Below are 21,839 nucleotides of genomic sequence, written 5' to 3'. Positions count from 1 at the left end.
AATAAAGTTCCCGGCTTTTCCCGGCCCACTTCGAGGCCTGGATCAGCGCCAGTAAAAAGGAAGAAAATGGGATAGTAAAAAGTTCTAGAATTACAATTAAAGCACCCAAGAGAAAGTAAGACAAAGGGGAACTGGGAACAAATAGGGATCAGATGTAGATTCCAAGAGCATACCATCAATGCACTTAGCTTGAGATCACCTATAAGTCTCATCAGGACACAAGCACAAAATCCAACAAAGAGGAATACACTCAGATGCTTATTTTATACATTAAAAATAAATATAATAATACATAACAGAGAGATGATTTACAAGGAAAAAAATATATCTCAAAATAATAACCAGCCAGGGCCAGGACAAAACCAAGTAATCTCATTCCAAGACAAAGACAGAAAGCATGTCGGAAAACAGACATAAGGGGATAGAAGACATAGTATGGACCCCGCTGCCCGCTATGGGAGGTCAGGATCCCCACCCAGTCAAAAAGTAGAGCACCCCTGAAAAGGAAGTCTAGGGGGGACAGAAAACAGCAACAGTGACCCACCATAGGAGTTGGAGTAGGAGGTCAAATAGCCGAGGCAGAGACAAAGACAGGAAGTATAGTACCCTGGAAAAGGACATATAGAGAGAAAGAAAGCAGCAATGACCAACCATGGGAGGTCAAAAGACCCCATTCAACTCCATTAGACACCCCTCAACAAAATACTTCAGAAAGGACCCAGTGTCAATCAGGTGATACAAAACCTCAAGGAAAGAGAAAAAGATGGCTTTGCAACTTATTCCAGTCCTCCCGGTCCCAACCTTCAAGAAGAGCTGCCCAAAAAATCAGCATGGATATCCAAATTTGGAGAGAAAGAAATTGTATCAACATTAATTGACGTGGTGACGTTGAATTTGAAATTTCAATTCAAAATAACCATATTTTTATCATTGGAGATCGATATCGATCAGAACTGTATAAGAAGTATAAGCAGGTCTGCCTTAAGACCGGAAAGCTAACCACTATGTCAGAAATGAGCCCTGGAGTGCCATGCACACCTATGCGAAAAAAAGAAGTGATTGATATATGAGAGAGAGAGAGAGAGAGAGAGAGAGAGAGAGAGAGAGAGAGAGAGAGAGAGAGAGAGAGAGAGAGAGAGAGAGAGAGAACATGTATGGCCCACACCTGGCTCATACTCATTAAACAAACCCAGGAGAAGCCAGTGCAGTACGTATCTAATTCCACAAATACAAACAGGGAGATGAAAGCAAACTTCATATATCTGGCAATACATAGAAAAAGTTAATCAACATTAAAACAGAGGGTAGTTTCTAAATATTTATTGAAACGATGACAGTAGTGTTGAATGAATGAATGATAAATGATTTTTAAAAAACAACAGACATTAAATATTTACAAGTCTTTAACTCTCCACTTCAGAACATTGACGATGAAAATGATAAAAAAAAAATTAATTAAACTGCGGGCTTTTTGTCTTAAAAAAAAAAAAAAAACAGCAAAAATATGGAGACCATGGATGAAAAGGAACTGAACTTTCTCTCTATCCAAATGCGTACACAAACAAATGAAAATGACAAAATGTGATGAATTCAACGACGTTTCTGGAAAATATTGCCACCTCCTCTGCCTCTCTGTCCTCTGCCACGAGCAGCTGAAATGACAAGATTTAAAAAAGAAAAAGTTAAGATATATATATAATATATATCCTTGATCATACAGTGCAGTACGGAAATCTCGAACAAGTTGGGACCGGGCCTAAATGTTTGAGATTTCCGTGTCGAGTATTGTACAAAGAATATGAAGAATGTGGGTGGGTTTGGTAAGGTCTCATTATAATACGTATTGTTTATTCAATAACACATGGAATGTGTACTATAATAAGAACACACAACCAGCACATCACATTGTTGATTACACACAGGTCTTTACAAATCCAGCAACTAATCACTTCTACTGCCCACATATGGACGCTTTTAAGGACAAGTGGGCTATCCCAGATTTTTCAGTTTTTAAAATAATTACATAGGGGAGCGTTCACATATTACAGGGATGTAAATGCAAAGTTGAAAAAAATTCTGAAATTCTGCGAGCTCATTTCAATAATCTAAACTCCAAGTGACACTCCAGGAATGAGGTGATAAATGGCCTTGTGATTGTGACAACATTTTTAGGACTTTTGAGTGATAAGTCTCAGAATAAAATCTAAATTATTTTGTTTATGGATGGATTTTAATGATTTATGTCTCCTTTTTGTCAGGAGGAAATACCATTATTTGGTGTTGTTCATGCTTAAATCAGTGCCCATTTAGTATTATTCTTATCTTTCTGGATTAAACAGGGTTAAATTAGTTTAGGATAATGAAAAAAATCAGAATTTTGGAATTCTTAACTTATTTTCACTGCACGTAATCCAACACCTAAACTTTTATATCAAAACTATATTCAGGTCAAAATATTACCCCCAATGACTAAATGAATCTGACAATAATAAAAACTCGTACTCAAATTTCAACAGCCATATCATTACTAAGGCCAATTTTGAGATTGGAAAGATGGTCACCTCCCGATATTTATCATTCTCTCAGGCCCCAAACCCTTCTGCTAATAACAAAGGCAATAAGAAGTACATTACAATTAAAATACTACATTAGGTTTAGAATCGTGTTAAAAGCCCTTTACTTTACTTTATTGGTGTAGCTTTCAATGAGAACAAACAAATTTGATTTCCCCCCCCACCACAGTCAAAAGTTCGTGGCAGTCTCAACCAGAAATGAGACCCCATAGAAATTTCTCATAAAGACCAAGGCTAAGGGAAATGTATCTTCAGACTCATTATGACTGGAATGAATTGCAACACACAGGAATTACTTACAGAAACAGAAATACATTCCAATTGAGCCTTAGGAAGAAAGTGTAACAACAACTCAGAACTCAGTCATGAATACTCGATATGTATCCACCATCTTCTACTTTCGATTCTGCAGCCCATGTTTTGCTTCCGGTAAACTAAAAATAACCCTCCTTGTTTACACAACAGATGTGAATCTAGTTCCGAATTAAAATTAGGAAAATTCGGAAATTCGAACGCTATCAATCCTTAGTACTTCCGAATTAAAATTCGGAAGCTGTCGTGGAAATAAGTTGAATGGTTAAATACACGTATAATCATAACTGACACAACAGTAGTGTAAATTAAGTGTTTCAGTACATTGAAAATGGATATTCACTACACATTCTCTATATGTACAGCAGTATCTCTTATCACAAGAGTTGTTGGTAGTGAGGTATTAAGAAATATTTAAATAGTTTGGGGAAGCTAGAAAATGTCTGAAAAATAGGAAATCCTAATAATTCTGAAAGATTTACATCCCTGATATTACGTCATCAGCTAGGGGGGGGAGGGGGGGTCTACCAAATGTTGACATATGTTGACATGGGGGAGGGGGTCAGACCCAAGATGATGTCATCAAAACATAGGCAAATTAGGCCTATTTTATTAAATGCAAGAGCTTCAAAAATGGCATTCCAAATAAATTAGCTAAAAGGTGAAAAATTAATTAAATGATGGAATCATCAAAACCGATTGAACTGCTCAATCCTCATGCATATGGAGTATAAAGTAAGACTTCCTGACCATGATTTTCCAATTGGTGAAAGACATAAACTAATACCATCAGTTTATGCTGGATGTTCCCTGAAAGAGGATGGAACCATTGGTTACAGTGGTCCGACGTATGTAGCAATCCGCAGTGGCAAGCACGACAGCAGTAGTGCTCTCTCCCATGCTGAAGATTTCGATGCAGTCTTGAATTTAGAAGAATTCGACGTCATCAGCAAAGTTAATGGACAAATCAAACCCCTAGTATTTGTTTCAGTGGATGGTGGTCCAGGTGAGGCTCCAAAAAACGGACAGACACTCGCTGCTTGGGAGAGACATTTCAAGGCGCTGGATATTGATGCTGTATTTGTCTTTACACACGCTCCAGGTTTCAGTGCTTATAATGAGGTGGAAAGAAGAATGGCACCGCTTTCAAAGGATACAGCATCTGTCATCTTACCATTTGATATTCATGGACGTCATCTTGATGGAAGCAACAAGACTGTTGATGTTGATCTGGAAAAAAGGAACTTTGAAGCTGCTGGAAAAATATTAGCCAATATTTGGTCAGAGTCGATAATAGATGGATACCCAGTAGTTGGAAAATTCATCCCTCCACCTGAAAATCCAAGACCCAAACTTCAATTTCAAGAAACAGATGATTGGAAGATAAAACACATTCGTCAATCCCAATATCTGCTGCAAATAGTGAAATGCAGTGACAACTCATGCTGCAAACCTTGGCGTACTAACTATTCATCTTTTTTTTCCAGAGCATTTTCTGCCACCACCTGTACCACTTGCTTCATGTGATGATGGTTTGGAGATAGGCAATAATGGAAGATTTGGAAGCCTATTTCAAAGTTTGTTCCTTTCAAAACAGCTAAAGATAAATTGCTATGATGAGTATTGCCCATCTCTCAAGAAACAAGATGGGAAAGGGGTATCACTTCTCAAAAGGCGAACTTGCCCTAAATGTTCATTGTATCACTCCTCGATCACAGCAATGAAAGACCATTCACAAAAATGCGGCATACAAGAAGAACAGCAAATGGGAGAAAGTGATGACGATGAAGATGAAATTGATGATACTATTTATAGTACATTGCCAGAGGTCCAAGGCAGAAACATTTTTGAATCAATTAATTTTATGTTTGGAAATTGAAACAGAAATTCATTCCACTAAAAGACTAATATGCTATAAAATAATTTGCCTCCTATACTATTTTAAATTACACTTTCTGAAATTTTTTTAATAGCACCTGCACCAAGTAGCCTAATTTAAATAATGTTTGTTAGATTTTATCTTTGCAAATTTAAATTTTATGTCCCCATTGTATCGTAAAACATAAATTATCAACAGTTTCTGAAATTAATAAAATGTCTGAATGTGTTTTATCAAACGTTGATAATCAATGTTTATGGTTTGAAAAATGAATAATAAATATTGTGAAATTAAAGTTATCTTTTAGTTTTTATTAAATTAGATGACGTCATCATCTGTTGGGGGAGGGGGGGGGGGGGGGGTCAGGTCAATGATGACAAGTGATGACTTGGGGGAGGGGGGTCTAAAAAGGGCAAATTTTTGATGGCGTAATATGTGAACGCTCCCATATGGGTCAAAAGTGGACGTTGCCCTACCCCCTGAAAGGTTTCGAGCATCAATTTCGTTTATTTGCTTCGTTATCGGTATAAACTGCCTTGTGTTTTAACCGAAAACACAATGTGTGTAAGTGGGCTAACCCTTCAAACATGGCTTCAAAATGAGACATGTCGAATTCATGACTGAATGAAGAAAACTCCCCACCAAACAACAATGCCATCATATCAGATAATGTTTTGCATTTCAATTGTCAGTGTAATGTGTTAGACGCATAAAACATATAATTTAAGGCAATAAACATGTGTTTAATGTAGGAAAATTGATTAAATTGACTGCATGTGTGAGAGGGACAGCCCATTATTTCGCAACATACATGTCCATGTGTAAGATGGGATAGCCCATTAAACTAGGGATGACCTGGTGTGCAAATTGGTGGGATAGCCCTTATTATATAATGTAAATTCGTTGCTCAGTGATGCTGTTTAAATATGGACAACTCGGCCAACCCACTTGTTTTTAATAAAATAAGAGAATTCTGTAATTTATTTGTTGCTTTCTTTTATGACTATCACCGTCAAGTACACTTACTATTCCACACAGAAAGTTTTGAAAAAAAATATTGAATAGTATTCGAGTAATTGGACATTTCATGGGATCGAAATCTTCAATGTCGATTTTCTCAAAACAGTCAAATCTGGGATAGCCTACTTGTCCTTAAAAGCGTCCATATATCTGGCACATCTCTTCTCATCCAAGCTTCCCCACCCCTAATCACATCTTTGATTTTAATACATAAGCCACCGCCTCACTGATACTGATACACAAAAGAGCAAAGTGTCGCATGCATAAGTCACTGGTCAAACATACAGTTCAGTCGGACATGCATCACACACAGCCTTCTTCCAATCACACACATATATGTGAAAACACATTAACCAGCATAGTTAACACCAATGGAGAACAATGACATCTTTCGTTTCGTTCAATGGAAACAGAGGCAAAAGAATTTAATCAACAAATGCAAAAGTGAGGGTTATTAGGCAAGTTTCGGATTCAAGCACGCTAATCGTCTCTTACCGAACTTTTGCTATATAAACTATATGCCTCTAATGGTCTCTTACCAAATTTTTGCTATATAAATTATATGCCTATAGAATGGCAACTCCGGCTTTAGGCACGCTTTGTTACAAGACATCTGATACTATTTCTTAATTATTGTTATCCATACTTAATGAACAAACGAGTCATCATAGATCAGATGTGAGTGTGAAAAAGAGAGAAAGAATACAAGTGAGGGATCGAGAGAAAAGCATATACATATGCACACACATATACACACAAGAAACTAAAGTATTACATACAATGAAGCCTAAACACTGGCTGCAATCAAAGCTCAATTATTTAATTATCTTCACCAAAATATGACAGACGCCCTCCTCAACACCAACATTCTCAGCTCAGCTGTGATAAAAAATTTTGTTTGTTATTTCAAACTGAATGTTTTTATTCCATTTTTATCAGATGTTATTATTATATAATCAAAATAGACTTGAGAAAACTAAACTAAACTTAACAAAACCAAACCAAATGAACATCACAATGGCAGCTAATGATCGAGTAACATCGCGTCATGTTGTGCGATTATGACTAACCAACATGAGTGAAATTACTTGAAATTTAGTTCATAGAAATCTTTGGATTATGTCAACTTCGAATACAAGCATGCTTCGGCATTAAGCATGCCTAAGCCTCTGGAGCAACAAAACAAGACGAATAAAACACTAAGGATGAATGAGAGATGTGTTGTGTGAATGACCTAGATAAGGTAAATAAACATAATGATGGGACAGGAAGTTTTTTTTTAAACATGATAAAAAGTTTTTGAAACAAAAAAAACAAACAAAAAAATGCCAATAAAAAGACAAAGACGCAGTAAACGAATACACTAATGATAATTATAAAATATTATAAAATTATAACAATTGACGTTTACATAAAAATGCATGTCGATAACACATTGAATGGTACCGATGTTGTTCTAAAAAATATAATTAATAATAATAATAATAATAGATTAATTTAAAGCTTTAAATATATGTCCAGGAACTATAGCAACAAAAATGATGTCTTTCTCAATAAAGTAAACTTTTTAAAAAAATAAACTGTCTACAATGGGATCGAACCCAGCACTTTCAAGGTTAGAGTCTGACAGCTTATCCACTGCGCTACGGAGCCACCTGATTGGTCATAACATTTAATAAGGTCTTTCTAAAACCTTGTTTTACCTTCAACACAACTTCTATTTTCTGGATTTAAATTTCGACTTTTTTTTTTCTTTTTAAAATTTATTTATTAACAAAGATGTTCTTCCAGATGTCACAATATAACTGTTGCCAAGTCCAAATACACACAGCATCGCTGATGAAATTGGGTGGATGTGCATGCATAATGGAGGTGCATAAAAAAGGATCCGTTAAGATACACCGTCAACGGAGGTGCATAAAAACACTACGGAAAAAAACAACTAGGACTGCTTTGCACTACTCAATATTTCACAAATCAAAATGGTGCAGAGAATCAAAACAATGGTTAAATTAGGAAATTTTAAACTGCTTCTATACGATGACTAATTGAATAAATGAAGGGTTCCATCGCAAAACGCTTTATATCCAAAATGAGGCAAGTTGAGAAAATGCATGTTTTTATCCCACTAGCAAGGACTGAATTTAATCTGTGCATTATATATCCTTTTGAAACATCACACTTAGGACATTGAATAAACCATATGACATAAACCTATTGCATCCATGAAGAATACAAACAGGCAATATGTTTTGTGTTTTTCGGCAAAATGCTTTATATCCACCAAATTCATTTTTCACAAAATGCGTTATATCCATCACTTTGAATTTAACGGCTGCTGAGCAATAATTTTGACATATTAATGTATAAGAAAGCTGTAAGAGGTTTTAGAAAATAAAAGAAATTGTCTTAAGTCCATAGCATGTATTCATGATGTGGTAAATATTAAAACTCAATCACATAAGGCGCAAATCATAGCCGTGATTTTGCCGTAAACTACAGTACTGTACGAAAAACATCAGGTCACTACTTATCGGATGTTTTGCAGCGCTTGTGCCATCTCAATACCAAATTCAAAATCAGAAAAAGGAATATAATAGAATAGTCAAAAGACTTCAGATCCATTTTTGATGTATAACAAGAAAAAGTGAGACAAAGAAACTTGTTCGAATAAAAATTATCCCAATAGTGATATATCAGTGTGTCTGAGGAGAGTATACCTTCAATGTGCCATGCATACATCATGCAGAGAATAACCCCTTAAACTTTACGAAGTTAAAGGACAATATCAAAGATGTTTAGATCTGACTGTTTTCCCTCAATCAAAAATTCCCAGACATGGCCGTGGCAAGTGCTCATTTCGTTCTCATCAGAACAAAGCCACAACAAAGAGAAATAAATGAATTGATTCGAGTCAAGGGAAAGAAGAGACAGCAAAGACCCCCACCCAAAGCAAAGTTTCGTGTCACATGAATGACAATGACGAAAAATACCACAGGCATTGAGATTTTAAAAATACATTTATTCTTTGAAAAGTCAAAATAAATTTAAAAACTAAAACTTTTATATTCTTTAAACAAAATTAATGAAAATTAAATATGATTTTAATGTTGAAGAAAAAAATATTGAACATTTTATATTCACTAACATACAAAATGAAAGAGTATAAAAAGGACAGGGTCTCAGTTGAGTGAAGAAGCTCATAAGGTAATTGTTTAATTTTAGGAAATAAAAAGCAAAATGTAATTCAAATTTGACGGTAGATAAAGAAAAAAGTAATGACTCAACAGCCTTGAATATAATATCTGACCTCGGATAGTATTCACAAACGCACATACATTAAAAAAAAAAATACAACTAACCAATAAACCTTCACCATTTAAACTAGAGTTCTAGAAATAAGCAACAAGCGAATTGATGTCATGTTAAGACATGGAATGATTAATTAATGCAGACTTCATACTAGAGCCTATAAAATAAGGTTTAAGGTCAACTTAAATGATACATGTCATAAGATATGACTGACAGAACAAAATTAATTTATCAAAAGTATGGGAAAAAAAAAAGAAAGAAAGAGATCGCACCAATACTAGAAAAATAGTAATATTCTCAGAGAACCTTTTATTAAAAAAAAAATAATAAAAAAGAACTTCAAATTTTGTCATAACCATTTCAAGGAAGGGTCACAGTTCACTTCAGCTTCAACCAAATTGTCGAAATCCTACTGTAAGACAACCATTGACATATTTTTAATTGCAACTGATTTTTGAAGATCTGAACAAGTGTGTATGAAAGTATGAAAGGTGCCAGAAAAAAGCAAGAAAAAAGCATCCCAAAAATCAGTCTTAATAGACAGTCAAGAAGGACTGAATTTTTGGGATGGTTTGTCTTCTTGCATTTTTCTTTCTTGATTCGTCTGACACCTTTCATACACACTTGTTCAGATATTTATCTTACACCGGTGCCTTTTCCTTAGATTCTCGACTGGTTTTTTGCAAAACAGGAGAAAAGTTTGAGAATTTGGTAGTATTAAACAGCAGCACTACCTTGAAAATCATGGTGAAATGAAAATATCAAAAAGAAGATAATAAAGATTACACATATCTAACAACTAATAACAATCACTGTCATAGCCATCACTATCAGTTATGTGGTTAGGTTTTTCACGGTAAAGAGAAACGGAAACTAGGGTAGATTTAGGATGTAAACAATATTGAAGGTGTGGCCGGAAGTTTCGAGTTTTGGCGTTTCTGATTGGCTGAATGGTTATAATGCACTCTGTAAAAAAACTCACCTGGCGCATAACGCGGTTTGCGAAAAAATGTCAACTTCGCACAGAAATAAATACGGTTAAAACTTATTTTTCGCTAAAAAACATTTTCCTATAGTATAAAGTGATCCTCATATTGGCAATATAAACAATAAAACATTTTTTGAGGATTTTGGCGCATAACGCGTTTTGCGATGGAACCCTTCAAATAAACACATGACAAAAGATCCACGGTGAAAATACAAATTAAAAGAAATGTTAGCGCTAGGCACTAGGAGCTTTCGGACTGTTTCCCGTCTAGTTAGGTATAGTTTACTTCAGTTCTCTTTTTGATAGTGATAGTGCAGCGCACGACGTGCAAAATTGAACGCGCCATCATGGATATTCGCGATAGCACAACTTTTTGATAAAATCCGTCTTTGTCAACAATAGGCACTTAAATGAAAATTCAGTTTTCAAATGACAGTATAAAATCTGGTTTACTATGATGCAGTATACCATTCTGATGATAAAACGGTTTGAATTTTATCTCTAGGTTATATAGAAACAGAGTTATTCACTTTTGTATGCCTTAAAAACACCCAAAAAATTACTATAGGAATCAGCCTGAAATTGGGCACCAGCTGACTGAAAAAACGAAAGGGGATACCCCTGAAACACTGTGACGTCACAAGGCTAGGAGCCAATGACTGACGCTGACCACGGCAGTCCAAGCTGAAATGGCGTTACTTTGACTTTGGTAGATTTTGAAATGAGTGATTTTATGGAATGCTCAAAGGGTATCCTGGAAGCAGTTTTGAAAGTTGAAAATGGTATCATTGGAGAGGAAAATGATTGAATTTTATGAAAATTTATGTTTTAAGGGAATTTTTTCATGAATGATGATAAACGGCCTGATTTTCTTGCCCACTAAAATTAAGGTATCTTTCCATTACAATATCTTCTAAATGAATTTAAGGAGGGAAACGGTAATTGTACCAAATGATAGGGCGTTCATCAATACCCTTTATTTTGGTATTTAATTTATCCAATTCTGTAAATAAATACCAGAGATATCTCAATTTAACCAAACCATGATTTTAGCCTGCAGCTCACAAACGATAACTAGTGGTCACACAGGTGAATGGGAGAACTGTCCTGTGACACAGATTTAGCCCTTCATTTAAGTGCCTACTTAAAAAATGCTAGCGGTAAGAATTCCCTGTCCACTCTGAGCATTTACTTTTACTTTTGCATCAACTAGGCCCTAGGCTATCGACCTCGCCTCCGCAATCCACCAGCTGACCATTCGGAGAAATAGGGTTCAAGTTTATTTTCTTGAGCGTTCGGAGAAATTGAGCCTGCCAAAAAAAAAAAGAAAACGGGTCAGCTGAGCTGGATGGTGGAGTCCCAAATGTCAAATTGGCCCAAAAATGGGCGTTTACCGTTTACCAAAGGTACCTACACTCCGAGTCTGAACTGAATGACCGCAGCCATCATCAAAATCAAATGCTAGACCAACCCATCCGATTGAGTCAAATTAAGGTCCGGAAAATAATTGAAATAAGACAAGATAGGGGATGCCTTCCGAAAGCTTCTACATCCCCAATATTCTTTTTTAAAATATAAATAATGAATGTTCTAGTAGGGGGTTTGGGAGGGCGAGGGGAGACTTTCTTTTTAAAAGTTTCCCTTCCCAAACCCTCTACTAGAACATATTTTAAAAAAGAATACAGGGGATGTAGGAGCTTTCGGAAGGCCTCCCCAAGATAGAGAGAGTCTCTAACTCTAAGTTCCCTAGATATTCGTAATTTAATTTACCTTGTGCTCTCAAGATCGCTGATTTTCCACGACCAGCGCCACCACCTTTGCCTTGGACTTTCTTGAACATAGGTGCATTTTTCAACATATCTGGTAGTATGAGAAATCTGATTTTACTCCCTCTAATGTATACATTCTCGAGCTGCGCAACTTTCCCATCTCTGTAAGTTACGGTAATGTTTGACATTTGGCAGTTCATGTTGTCTTCAGCTTCGATAAGCTTTCCTCTGTATACTTCGCCGGTTGATGTTTCACAAGTAACTATGTGTCCCTCTGCTTCATGCAGAACTTTAATAGGGACGCCAATAGACATAGTGGCGTTCTATCAGATGCAAATAGTTTAAATGTTTGTGATTTACTTTTATTTAACGATGGATTCCTCCGATTGAGATCGGCTTTATTTTGTTGAAGCCGGTTGTAAACAAAAACAAAGAATGGCGGTATCAAAATCGTCGCATAAACGATACTTCCGGATTGAAAACCGTCAATCGTTCAACTCAATGTTTGGCTTGTTAGATAACCTTCCTTATCCCTTTCCCATAAAATCAATCATAAAGGGGGCACATTCAACAACAAGACTCAAATCGAGAAGACCTTTCCACCTAACAAAAATGGCAGACTTCAGTGCGGAGGAAAACCGGAGAGAAATGTGGAACAGGGAAACACCAAGACGAGGAAACATTATTGATTTAATGATTAATTAAAGATCCAACTGATAGCGCCAGGAAATACTGGATTTCCTCAAATCGCCTCTTAACTGGACATGGCAGAACTGCATCAAATATTATGTGCAGATGGAAACTTGGAACCAGTGATACCTGACAGAAATGTCAGGCAGCCCCAGAGACCAGCGATCACATTGTCCTCCACTGTCCAGTCACTAAACTTGAAGGTGGCTCTGAAACGGTCCTTAGGGCCGAGGAAGCTGGGTTGACGAAATAAATTTGGAGGTGTAGCCATACGCTACTACTACTACTATCCGTTTCCTTTTTCTCTTTTCTCTCTCCCTTTATTATGCACCGCTCTCATCATACTTTGAATTTGAATAATGTGTATGACCATGACGTAACTATAACACCACTCTTTTAGTACGCCATGTGTATGACACATTACCTCCATATTCAAAGCTTCTCAATATCTTTCTTTCAATCATATAGTTATCCGTGGCTTTACCGGTGAGGGCTTTGCGATCGAGAAGCTTCAGTCTCTCTCTCTCTCTCTCTCTCTCTCTCTCTCTCTCTCTCTCTCTCTCTCTCTCTCTCTCTCTCTCTCTCTCCCTTTATGTACCATTCACCATTACCACCACCACCATCATCATCATCCTCATCATCAACAACAACAACAAATATATGGGAAATGTAAATGTTGCTGCTCGAAGCTCGAAGAAATGTAAGCATCAATTTAATATACGAAAACAGATAAAATGAATGAAACATTACAGACGAATGAGATAATGTGGTAGTGCAACGCTACTACCACATTATCTCATTCGTCTGAAGTGTTTCATTCATCCTGTTTTGTTGATAAAGGGGAAACCCGAAACGTCAATTTTATCTGTATTCGTATATTAAATTGAAGATTACATTCAATTTCGTATTGTTATTTATTTCAACAACAATGGCAGCATCAACCTCAATGCCATCATCAAACCAGTGGCTAATCAAATGCAGCCAAAATTGATTGCAATGATTCTCCTAATATTGTGTGTGTGTGGGGGGGGGGGGGGGGAGAGGGGGGGGGGGAGGGGGGAGAGGGGGGGGGGAGGGGGGGGGGGGTTAAGGATGTAAAGATATTAATAGGTTGGACTACCAGATAAAGACTTGATTATTTATCGATTTCAGTACGAGTAACAATGTCATTTTATCTCGATGAAATACGATGTCCGTGTGAAAAATAATAATAATAATAATAATAATAAAAATAATAATAATAATAATAATAATAATAATAATAATAATATTATTATTATTATTATTATTATTATTATTATTATTATTATTATTATTATTATTATTATTATTATTATTATTATTATTATTATTATTATTATTATTATTATTATTATTATTATTATTATTATTTTTTACACATGATCAACGTATGCTTTGTATCTTAGATCACTTAGCACAGGATAAATGCGATTCTAACCGTGTACTTTTATTATCAAAAACGTATTCCTTATTGTTTTGTCCTTTTACGTCAATGCCATGTCCCCATTTAAACCTTTTTCAAATCAGATCCAAGGACAACTATACTGAATATAGTAATCCTTGATCAGATCCTTAGAGACGTGTGTATTACTTTTAATATTAGCTGCATACCATTCCTAAGCGTTTATCCATTTCTCGTCACTGCCATAGAAAACAACATGGCTGCGCCCTGGGATAACTTCGATGACTCTCAGATACGGAAATATCAGGATAGTTTCAGAAGACTTCTCTTTTTTCATTTTCAGGATGACGAGCAATCAAAGACAACACTGAATTTACTCCTTGATGAGATTGTTTCAGTCGATCATGCGAGCTGTATTTTACAAGGAAATATGGTACTTATTGAAAGAGATGCTCTCGACTTAGTTAGACCGAGGAGCTTTCGGTTCGGAATCGGAAGGCCTCCCGGAGTACACTCACTACAATTTTCACTTTTTATTTTTCAAGGTCCCTTTTTATTTTTGTTCTGCTAACGAAGGGTTTTTTCCAGCCTTACTTTCCATTTTCATTTTTCATCTTCTTGTAAATATATGCTCAAATGAGTCAGCAACAGTCAATCGTTAGGTTGATTGTGGAATGTGTGTGTGTATATTAGTATTAAATGTATTAAACTATTAAACTTAAACTAAGTTGTCTTATGCAAGAGATAGGAAAACCCACACAGGCACTCACCTTACCTCAAATTAATAGATCCCGCAAAGTTGATCAAAAACCAAGGAAATAATCAGAGCCAAAATGAATTTTTTTAAAAATGAGAGTTGGTGTGAGTGTGAGAAAGAGAGAATGCATGTTGTATGATGTATGTTTTGGTCAAAGTCAAAAGACGTCAAAAAAAAAAAAAAAACAACCGGGAAAATCCCCAAGAAGTTTTGTTAACAAGGATAGAGGATGTACTGTGAAATGAGTTCAGATGATAGCTTTACAGTAAGCTTTAATCAACAAGAAACACCACTAGTATAACATTGAGTACAACATCTGAAACAACACAGAAATAAAGAACAGTTAGATACAACAAATATGACATAACATAATGTGGACGTAAACTAAATTATACAACAAACTGTACTCAATCTATCAAAACAAGTAGGAAGCCATATTAATTGTAAGCAAAGTTTAGAAATTAAAAAAAACAAAAAAACCCAGCTTATTTTTGTAATGTATGGCCGGTAATTTACAATATATTACCTTTTATGATGTTATGATAATAGTTTTAAAAATAAAATTCCCTCTATTCATCCCATAGGGGAAATTTGTATTTAGTGTCTATTCCAAGGAATTGGAATAACCGTGGCATCAGCTGCAGTGTAGCGCTTCAAATTGAGCTAGGGTGAGGTGACTTGCTCAAGGCCACACAGCAGAGATCCGGGTGATCAAACCTGGTACCTTTTTGGTACAAAGCAAAGACAGTACCGCTGAGTCACGCTGTCCCCAATGCCTTAAAAATAGACAAAATAAAAAACAAACAAAAAATGCATCAACATAGAAAATGGAAGTGATCGTAGTCTCCATGATTAAAAATCTAGGTCTCCCCATCAAAACAGGCCATGATAGTTCTGAAGACCAAAATTGTGGTCTCCCATGTCAAAGCTGCTAATTTGGCCAAGGAGTCAAATAATCATGGTCTCCCTGTTCTTTTGATTTCATTTTTAACTTTTATTTTTGTACAAAGCAATATAGTTGTCGTTTTAGGAAAAAGGAAACTTGTTTTCAGTAATAACATTTTTTATACCTGCTTTTTGTTGTTTTGTTTTTTTTCACTCCAAAATTCAAGTTCATTTTCACCATCATTATTATAATCATTTCATTGTCATTATTATAATTATATATATATATATATTTTTTTTTTCAGAAAGAGAGTGCTTTATTAGCCAAGCTCTCTCGACAAGTACCTTTTCATCATGACAGACTTGTTGCCAAGACTTGCATTCTCATAAGCTTTTTTTGTGAAAAGAAATCAGTGAGTCAGATTAATTATGATGATATAATTGATATTATTTGAATGCATGAACAGCATGCTTTTTAAAAGTATTTTCTGAGCAAAGATAATTTTTTTCTTTAACCCTGCATTTGAAGTTGAACAGATATTGACGATAAAAGAGAATAATATTTTTCTTATTAATTATTATGATGTTGATAATAGTGATTATTATTAATACATTTTCATACTGCACCAAAGTGCTAAGAATCTTGATGCCAAGAGCTTCGTACACTCTTATCAGTCAAAAGCTCTTTGGATCTAAATCTTGCTTGGGAAAGAATGTGTTTTTGTTTTAGACTCTTTACTATCTCTTTACAATTTTGAATATGCATGAAGCCCCTCACTAATACGAGGTCTTCTTGCCAGTTCAACTGTTTCAATGTCAACCATCATGACTCATCCCAACTGTTCTGTTCCATTCACTTTCTTTGCCAGATCCACTAATATTTGTATATCATTTTTACTGAGCATTTATGTGGAAGTTGAGCGCTTTATAGATAACTTATTACTATTACTATTAAACAGTATTTTCACCTTTCGATTTTTCGCCACATTGCATATGACAACTTTTACTTTCTCTGATTAGTTGCACACAAACATTTCTAAAACGAATATCCAACTTAGGTCCTTTAGTATATATTGTATTGGAAATTTCAATTTTGAGTAATGGAATTTCAATTTACAGATGATATAGATGAAACTGAATCCAGTGTTTGTATCTTATCAAAGTCATTCATGCATCCTCGCAAAAACCAGTCTTTTTCAGATGTTGCTTTTATACTAATAGACCAACTGTCAGAAATTTCTTAACTTGTGGACAAAGCTTCATCTACAGAATGGGGCCTCCTGTAACAAAAGAATTATTAGCTAAAGATTCTCTATAGTTCATTTGACTATACAAAAAAAAAAGAGATCCTTTGGTTGGCTTGAATGGCTATGAAAGAGTACAAATGTGACAGGAATTCTTTGGTATACGAGCTTGCTTTTAAAAAGCATTTATCCTTATTGCAAATTTTGAAAGCAATTCTTTCACCTATTTGTAACTAATTGAAACTATAACACCAGCACCATTATTAGTTAAAACTATTTACAGGTTTACAAGACAAAACAAATCGGCTCTATTAATACTGTTAGACACGATTATACTTTACACATGTTTATCATTATCTTATTTATGCTGCTCACTGTAAAATATCACATCAAAACTTGTCAATTTCACAGATACCTCTGACAGTTTCAGATTTAGATTCTGTGACCTATTTCCTCACTGAGGGCATCAAGAGGTGTCAAAGTTTTGTACACATTCATCTTTTGAATGCTCTCTCAGCAGTTTGTGAAGACCACTCCTCTAAAATTCAGGTATATTAAACAAAGGGTTACAATGTTGTCTTTTTTTTAATGACTTGAACTGAATGACATGAAAATTTAGTCCAATTTGACCTACAGGATAAATAAATGAAGCATTGTTATATCCATTGAACATGGTGAATTTCTGGAAGTGTGCTATATGGATATGAATACTATTTATTGTTTATCAAGAAATGTCTGTTTGCCTCTAGTGTTAATGACTTTTTGAAGCTGAAATAGCCTTAATGTGTTGCAATTGCCGTAGAACCCTTAAAAACATAAAAACAAAACAATGACTTAGAGGTTGTGAGTTGGTGTAGTTTTCTAATTTTAATCTTAATCATAATCATAAGAGGCCAGATTAGTCAGGTACCCTTTAAAATACACATTTGTCGACTAGGCATCCCTCTATTATAACAAATGAATGGGTTAGACTGATACATTAATTACTAAACTTTCCCGAAGAGTGGTAGCTATAATTACCGCAGAGAAACAAACTTAATTCATCATATGGATATTTCAGAAATACCACGACACCCTTTTAGGAGCCCATGGAATTTTGCTACAGTTGACAGATTACACAACTTGCGAAGAAGAAGTTGTGGTGGAGGCAGTGAAATGTATTGTTGCTATCACCGACATCAAGTCAGTCTTTTTGTTCTTTTTGTTTCATTATTTCTTTTCTCTTAATGTGGACTATGTTCTAGGTAGAAATATGCAGAACTTTATGCTTATTAGGTTGTTTTGACCAGCACAGGCATTTGTTCATTGAAGACATAAAATCCTGCTGCATTGAAATACTCATACTAACACTTCCTGCGTTTTTTGTTGTTTGTTTGTTGTTTTTTTGTTGTTGTTTTTTTCTATAATGAAATCCATTTTAAGTCAACAACATAGAGAACAAATTTTGCAGCAACCAGAATCCTCTTACTGGGCAATTTTGCAGAATTGAACCTGGATCATTCAAATTTAGGTACCAGTATACGGCTCTACCATTTGAGCCACTGGGTCCTCTTGCTCATAATTGGAATGGCCAATCGATCCTTGAAGTTCTTGAATTTTATACAAAGAGTTAAGGCTTGTAATCTGAAAAAGTCCTCAATCTTATTTGGAGAGATATTTTATTTTGCATATTAAATGTTTTGAAATGATTGAGAACGTCCCTATTTTATTTTTATTTCAGAGTGACAGATGCACACTTGTTTGATGTCTGTCACCTTTCTGCTTGCTTCGACACATTAATCCACTTACTCCATCGTGCACCTCACCTCACCATGGCCACACCGCTACAACACAAGGTGAGTGTAAGCGTAAAAGTTAAGTAACAAAATTTCCTCTTGAATTGGCAACCCTGATTGTAACATTTGCTTTAGTTGTTACACTGTGACCCAAGAGAGTTGCAGAATTTGGATAACTCTTAAATTTATTTATCTTCTATCTTGTGTTCCTTCATCCTCTTCTTGAGTGTTAAGACATTGAAATGTTGCAAGTATAGATAAAACAAAATTGTAAAACTTTTAAAATCTGATTTTTCTTGATTCTGTTTGAACACAGAGCCAAATCGTTTGATATGTCTGGAAATGTCAATAAATGTTTTACATTAAAAGGTGGACCTAACTTATTGATAATAATAAACAGCATGCAATCTCCAGAATTATCTTTAAAATGTGGCATAGTCCAAAGTTTTTAGTTCTTTTAGAAACCCCATTCACACAGCCATCGGGTGATGTTGTTAATTGGGAAGCATGATGTTTAGCACCGCTTATAAGCTGACAACAAACAGCTTTAAAAGAGCTGTTTTCAAGAGACATGGATACCATATAAATGAACTTTAAGTAATTTTTATTGTAAAACTAAGAGACATACAAGTTCTAATTCTTGAACATTTTCCTCACACAGCTTTTGATTAATTGCTTCAGTGGAATCCAGAATATTATCATCCTCAAGCGTTTGCCCAATGTGGAACTTGGTGTTCTGTTTGCCGCTGTCAGGGTGAGAATGATTTATTATGTATTTCTGTATCTTAGTAATATAAATGTAGTGCTACAGAGTTGGAAGATCCATGGCACCAGATTTTATACAGCTAGAGTAACATTAATTGAACAGTAACACTTTTTGCTGGCTATGCCTTGGATAGGATACTAGTCTATCAAATGATACTTTCTGCCAGATCTTAAAGACTAGCTTATTATTGGATGGATTGTGTGGTTGGTAGAAAAGATGACTCTATATATATGGATTTGAAAATGTCCTATTTGAATTATTTGTGTGTGAGTCAGGAGCTCTTCTGATTTAGCTTTCAGAAGTCTCATTTCATTAAATATCCTTCCTTTTAATATTAGTTTTCTGAATATTATATTATCCCTGTATTTGTTCTAATAATAGCGGAGTTATACATTATTTCTAATTGTGAAAAAGCTTTGCGATTTTGAGCATGGTCAGTGACTGGAAAAGTACATTGATTGCAAAATTCTGGCTCTTGGCACGTTGACCCTCAGTAAAACAGTTCACACATATCACCCAACTTGAATGGGGTTTAAATGAGTATCTAGTGTCTGGGAAGTAATCAATATTGCTATTATGCTAGTACAAAGTGACAGTTTGAACTGCATGAAATGGAAACTTGGATCCAAATATATTCAGCTTTGGGAACAAATATAGCACTGTTACGCTATTTTAGTGTGATGTGCATGTTTTGATTTTCTTGAAAACCTGTGTCAAAGGCTGCACTTTCTTGCAGCTGATTTCTACCAATCCCAGAATCTATTCCCAAATAGTAAGTCTAATAAATCATGATTTATATCAGATTGCAAAAAGCTCTTGGCTTTGACACAAAGAGGCCATGCACTGAGTTTTGATGTCCTGTATCTTACTTTCTGTTCATAGATTCCTAAAAAATAAAATACATTTTTTTCTTTTCTTTTTTTCATTAGGCTTACATGTTTTTTGGTCTAACAAGTCACACAGTTAACATTCCATCACAACTTTACCCGACAATGGTTACACCACTGGTTTCTGTGGGTCCCTCCAAAGTTATACAGGCACAACCACAAACACCAGCTGCCAAGGGGGATCAACAAAATAGTGGCAGCAATTCTGAAGTAAGATTTTTATCTTCCAGCAATGAAATCTGTTCTTGTTCTTCCTGATTTCCATTATTAATTAAAATCATGGGATTTTTTCAATTGGGGAAAAAATACTTGTTTAATATAATTTAGATGGTTTTCATTTTTATTTTCAAAATAGATTTCACCCGTGATCTTTGAAATGATTTAATAAATGAAGGAATAGCTTTTTTTAAAAAATCTTTTCTAAAGACTTACTGCTATCGTGTGATGAGGGTTAAAATTCAGAATCCTCATTTTAAGAAGCAAACCAGATGTATTTCCATTGAACAACAGTATCTTTTGTTAGTAATTCACATATTATCTCTCTTCTTTTGCTGAATGCTTTTGTCTCTTCATCTTTTGATACTCATCAGTAAAATATATGACCTGACATGACAACACAATTATTTGAGTTGTATCAATATTGCTGAATCATTCTTTTCCATGGAAAAGCTGAGTAATTATGTCATTTTTCATATTATATATTATTGTGTTTTGGGTTTTGTCCTGTTTCTTTAGAGTTGTAAGGAAAAGTGGAAACTGCTTGCTACCTTTTAGATGGGATGTTGTCTTTTACAAAGTACTTTCCACTAGATATAATTAGACCCAACTTTCCAATCACTATTAGGTAAATTGAGAGTTCGTAACGAAACAATCCATACTGATTCGAACAAGGTCCATTTATGTATAAGACAAGTACTCTACCAGTTGAGTTACTGGGACTCCCCACACCTTCCCCCTCCCATCTCCAAAGTAGATAGAATGAAGTAATGTCTAATGATTTATCTTTTAGAAAAAGACCAGAAGAGGTGGAATTGGGATACCAAAATCAAAAAGAAATCGCAAAAATAAAAGAAAAGATGATGATGCCTCCGCCCAAATCGGTAAGATTTTAATAGTTATTTTCTCCAGAACTTGGAAATACTTGTAATTTTTGCTCATCATCTTGATACGTTTCTCACAACTTTTCTAATCTCATGAGTTATTTCTAATTCTGCTGATTCAATGATTAAATAGATGAACACATTGGTTAAAGTACATACGAAGTGAGTAGAAAAGTGCCAGAAGACAATAGAGAATAAAAAAATTTTTCGCGGCGGTGGTGGGGTTTGAACCTGCGACCTTATTGGTACGACAACTCCGCCTGGCAGGTGAGAGCGTGGCTCTACCGTGTGAGCTATCCACGAACACAAAAATATTCGTTTCAAACCCAAAGTCATTTCTAGATCCCTCTCTCACCCACTTCTTGAGATCGCCGATTCGTTCACCACCATCGCGAAGTAATTTTGACCAGCAGTTAAGCTTAATAGCCAATATTCTCATCACAAACATATAACATAGAA

General features: G+C 35.1%; 2 protein-coding genes across 3 annotated transcripts in view; one reads left to right on the top strand and one right to left on the bottom strand.

Moving 5' to 3' along the window:
• Nucleotides 1-1,305: 1,305 nt before the first annotated feature.
• On the bottom strand, nt 1,306-12,313 carry LOC144967883 (small nuclear ribonucleoprotein Sm D3-like). The gene is made up of 2 exons (XM_078905625.1): nt 11,855-12,313; nt 1,306-1,652 (listed from the first exon to the last, which is right to left on the bottom strand). Exons 1-2 carry the CDS (start codon nt 12,165-12,167, stop codon nt 1,591-1,593), a joined length of 375 nt encoding a protein of 124 aa, XP_078761751.1. The 5' UTR covers nt 12,168-12,313; the 3' UTR covers nt 1,306-1,590.
• Nucleotides 12,314-14,200: 1,887 nt separating this feature from the next.
• The window catches only part of LOC144967881 (HEAT repeat-containing protein 6-like), a 37,271-nt gene continuing 29,632 nt past the window's right edge, over nt 14,201-21,839 (top strand). The window contains exons 1-8 of one of the 2 annotated variants that reach the window (XR_013644476.1): nt 14,201-14,399; nt 15,914-16,021; nt 17,264-17,401; nt 17,913-18,034; nt 18,573-18,687; nt 19,289-19,381; nt 20,323-20,490; nt 21,290-21,380. Coding sequence is in view for 1 of the 2 variants with exons in the window: in XM_078905621.1 (XP_078761747.1) it covers nt 14,223-14,399; nt 15,914-16,021; nt 17,264-17,401; nt 17,913-18,034; nt 18,573-18,687; nt 19,289-19,381; nt 20,323-20,490; nt 21,290-21,380 (1,012 nt within the window). In the remaining variant the exon portion in view is untranslated. The remainder of the gene's footprint in view (nt 14,400-15,913; nt 16,022-17,263; nt 17,402-17,912; nt 18,035-18,572; nt 18,688-19,288; nt 19,382-20,322; nt 20,491-21,289; nt 21,381-21,839) is intronic. The other variant, XM_078905621.1, reaches the window with a different exon arrangement.

This window comes from Berghia stephanieae, chromosome 3 (assembly GCF_034508935.2).
Source record: "Berghia stephanieae isolate SIO BIC M18660-M18661 chromosome 3, UCSD_Bste_1.3, whole genome shotgun sequence".
Taxonomy (NCBI): domain Eukaryota; kingdom Metazoa; phylum Mollusca; class Gastropoda; order Nudibranchia; family Aeolidiidae; genus Berghia; species Berghia stephanieae.
Note: the sequence above shows the minus strand (reverse complement) of the source record. Positions and strands in the feature narration are given on the sequence as shown.

Coding starts and splice junctions, on each gene's coding strand:
- LOC144967883 (XM_078905625.1), bottom strand. CDS start 12,167: ATGTCTATTGGCGTCCCTATTAAAGTTCTGCATGAAGCAGAGGGACAC. Junction 1,653..11,854: donor AGCGATCTTGAGAGCACAAG/GTAAATTAAATT, acceptor TTGTCATTTCAG/CTGCTCGTGGCAGAGGACAG.